This window comes from Elephantulus edwardii, unplaced genomic scaffold, assembly GCF_000299155.1.
Source record: "Elephantulus edwardii isolate Elephantulus edwardi_28Jun2011 unplaced genomic scaffold, EleEdw1.0 scaffold00039, whole genome shotgun sequence".
Lineage (NCBI taxonomy): Eukaryota > Metazoa > Chordata > Mammalia > Macroscelidea > Macroscelididae > Elephantulus > Elephantulus edwardii.
The window spans coordinates 3,345,987-3,347,723 of record NW_006399789.1 but is presented as its reverse complement, the minus strand read 5'-3'; the positions used below and the strand labels follow the sequence as shown (position 1 = coordinate 3,347,723).

The 1,737-nt window shown below is 66.1% G+C and overlaps 1 protein-coding gene across 1 annotated transcript; it reads right to left on the bottom strand.

Moving 5' to 3' along the window:
• Positions 1 to 41: 41 nt before the first annotated feature.
• CITED2 (Cbp/p300-interacting transactivator, with Glu/Asp-rich carboxy-terminal domain, 2) lies at positions 42 to 809 on the bottom strand. Its single transcript, XM_006884940.1, has one exon. The coding sequence runs from the start codon at positions 804 to 806 to the stop codon at positions 42 to 44; it is 765 nt and encodes a 254-aa protein (XP_006885002.1). The 5' UTR covers positions 807 to 809.
• Between the last annotated feature and the right edge of the window lie 928 nt (positions 810 to 1,737).

Genomic DNA, 1,737 nt, shown 5'->3' with positions numbered 1-1,737 from the left:
TGGGGGGTGTCTGATTTCTTTCGCCGGCTTTTCGATCGAAGTCAACAGCTTACTCTGCTGGGCTGCTGTTTGCACACGAAGTCCGTCATGAAATCAAACTCGTTTTGGCCCAGCCAGAGTTCGGGCAGCTCCTTGATGCGGTCCAAACCCATTTCTATCACTAAGGACATGAGCACTTCCTCGTCGATGAAATCAGTGTCTATGACATTGGGCGGCAGCATTGCAGCAGGGACGTGGGCCACCGAAGCGGGCATGGTGCTGCCGCCGCCGCCGCTGCCGCCTGCGCGGGTGCTGCTGCCGCCCGCGCCGCCGGGGGTGCTGCTGCCGCCGCTGTGCTTGGGGTTGCAATCTCGGAAGTGCTGGTTTGTCCCGTTCATCTGGTGGCCTGCAGCAGGATGCAAATCCGGCATGTAGTGGTTGTGGGGGTAGGGGTGATGGTTGAAATACTGGTTGTTGAGCTTCTGCAGCTGCATGCTGGCCGGCAGGGAGCCTCCCTGGCTGGCCACGGGGGGCCCCATGAACTGGGAGTTGTTAAACCTGGCCGCGGGGGCCAGCGGGGGGTGGCCTCCGTTCACAGTCCCCGGCCCCATGGCGTGCCTGATGCCGCTCGTGGCGTTCAGGTTCCCGGCGCCGTAGTGTATGTGCTCGCCCATCAGGGCGTTGAAGGCGTGCTGGGGCTGCTGCTGCTGGTGGTGGTGGGGGCTCGGGAACTGCCCCATGCCCATGCGGTGGGCAGGGTGGTGGTGCAGCCCGTTGGTGCCGTCGGGGAAGCGCCCGTGGTTCATGGCCATCATATGGTCTGCCATTTCCAGTCCTGGAAGCGAACAGAGCGGACGGTAAGCCCCGCGCCACACGTGTCGCCCACCATACAGCACACCCCACTTTCCTCGCCAGTGGCCCCCCGGGCTCCGCGCGCGCACGTCCCCTGCAGACCCCTTGGTCCGTGCTCCAGGCTCGCCAGCACCTCCGATCGGCCACCCGCCCTCGGAGCGGGGCGCTGCACACACAGCCCCTTCCCCTGCGATCGGGCTGAGGGACCCAGCCCACACCCCTCTGCTCCCCGAAGTGGCCTGATAAAGGAAGTGCCCCGCAGCCGGCCGCGAACTTCAGGCAAGAAGGCAGCCTCCCCATCCTGTTGTTGCACATCCTGTTGTTATTCCCCAGCTCCGCCTCGCGCTCTTCCTCCGGGCAAACCCAGCCCTCGGAGGACGGGGCTGGCAGGAGCGCCACCGGCTGCGCCCGCCGCGCTCACCTTCCGTCTTTGAGATTTCAGCTCCGAAGACCGAGGGCGGGATCGTCGGGTCCACGCCGGATCAGCCGCACATAGAGGGGACCTTCCGGGCGTGCAGGGTGCTGGCGGGCGCAGGCTGGGCACCGAGGTCTTGCAGTAGCCGCTGGGGCAGGAGCGGAGCCGTTCCCTTTTCTTCCCCCTCCGCTGCCCTCACAGCTCGGCGAGGCCGCCCGGCATCTGCCAACAATGAGCTGTGTTTCTTAGGGCTTTGGCCACTGTTAATATAAGCATTTCAGGAAAGGCGGAGCAAAAGCCTCCCTGCCGGGCGGCACCAACACACGGACTGCGGAGTTTCGGCACGCCCGGATTGGGCTCCGCAGCCGCGTCCCCGCGGCCGGCGGCACGTGCGCAGAGGCTGCGGCCGCCCCGCCCCCTCTTGTTTCCTCCCGGCCCAGAAACATGGGGCCGATCCTGCTGTCCGCCCTCTCGGGGGCCGCCTGTACCCG

Coding starts and splice junctions, on each gene's coding strand:
- CITED2 (XM_006884940.1), bottom strand. CDS start 806: ATGGCAGACCATATGATGGCCATGAACCACGGGCGCTTCCCCGACGGC.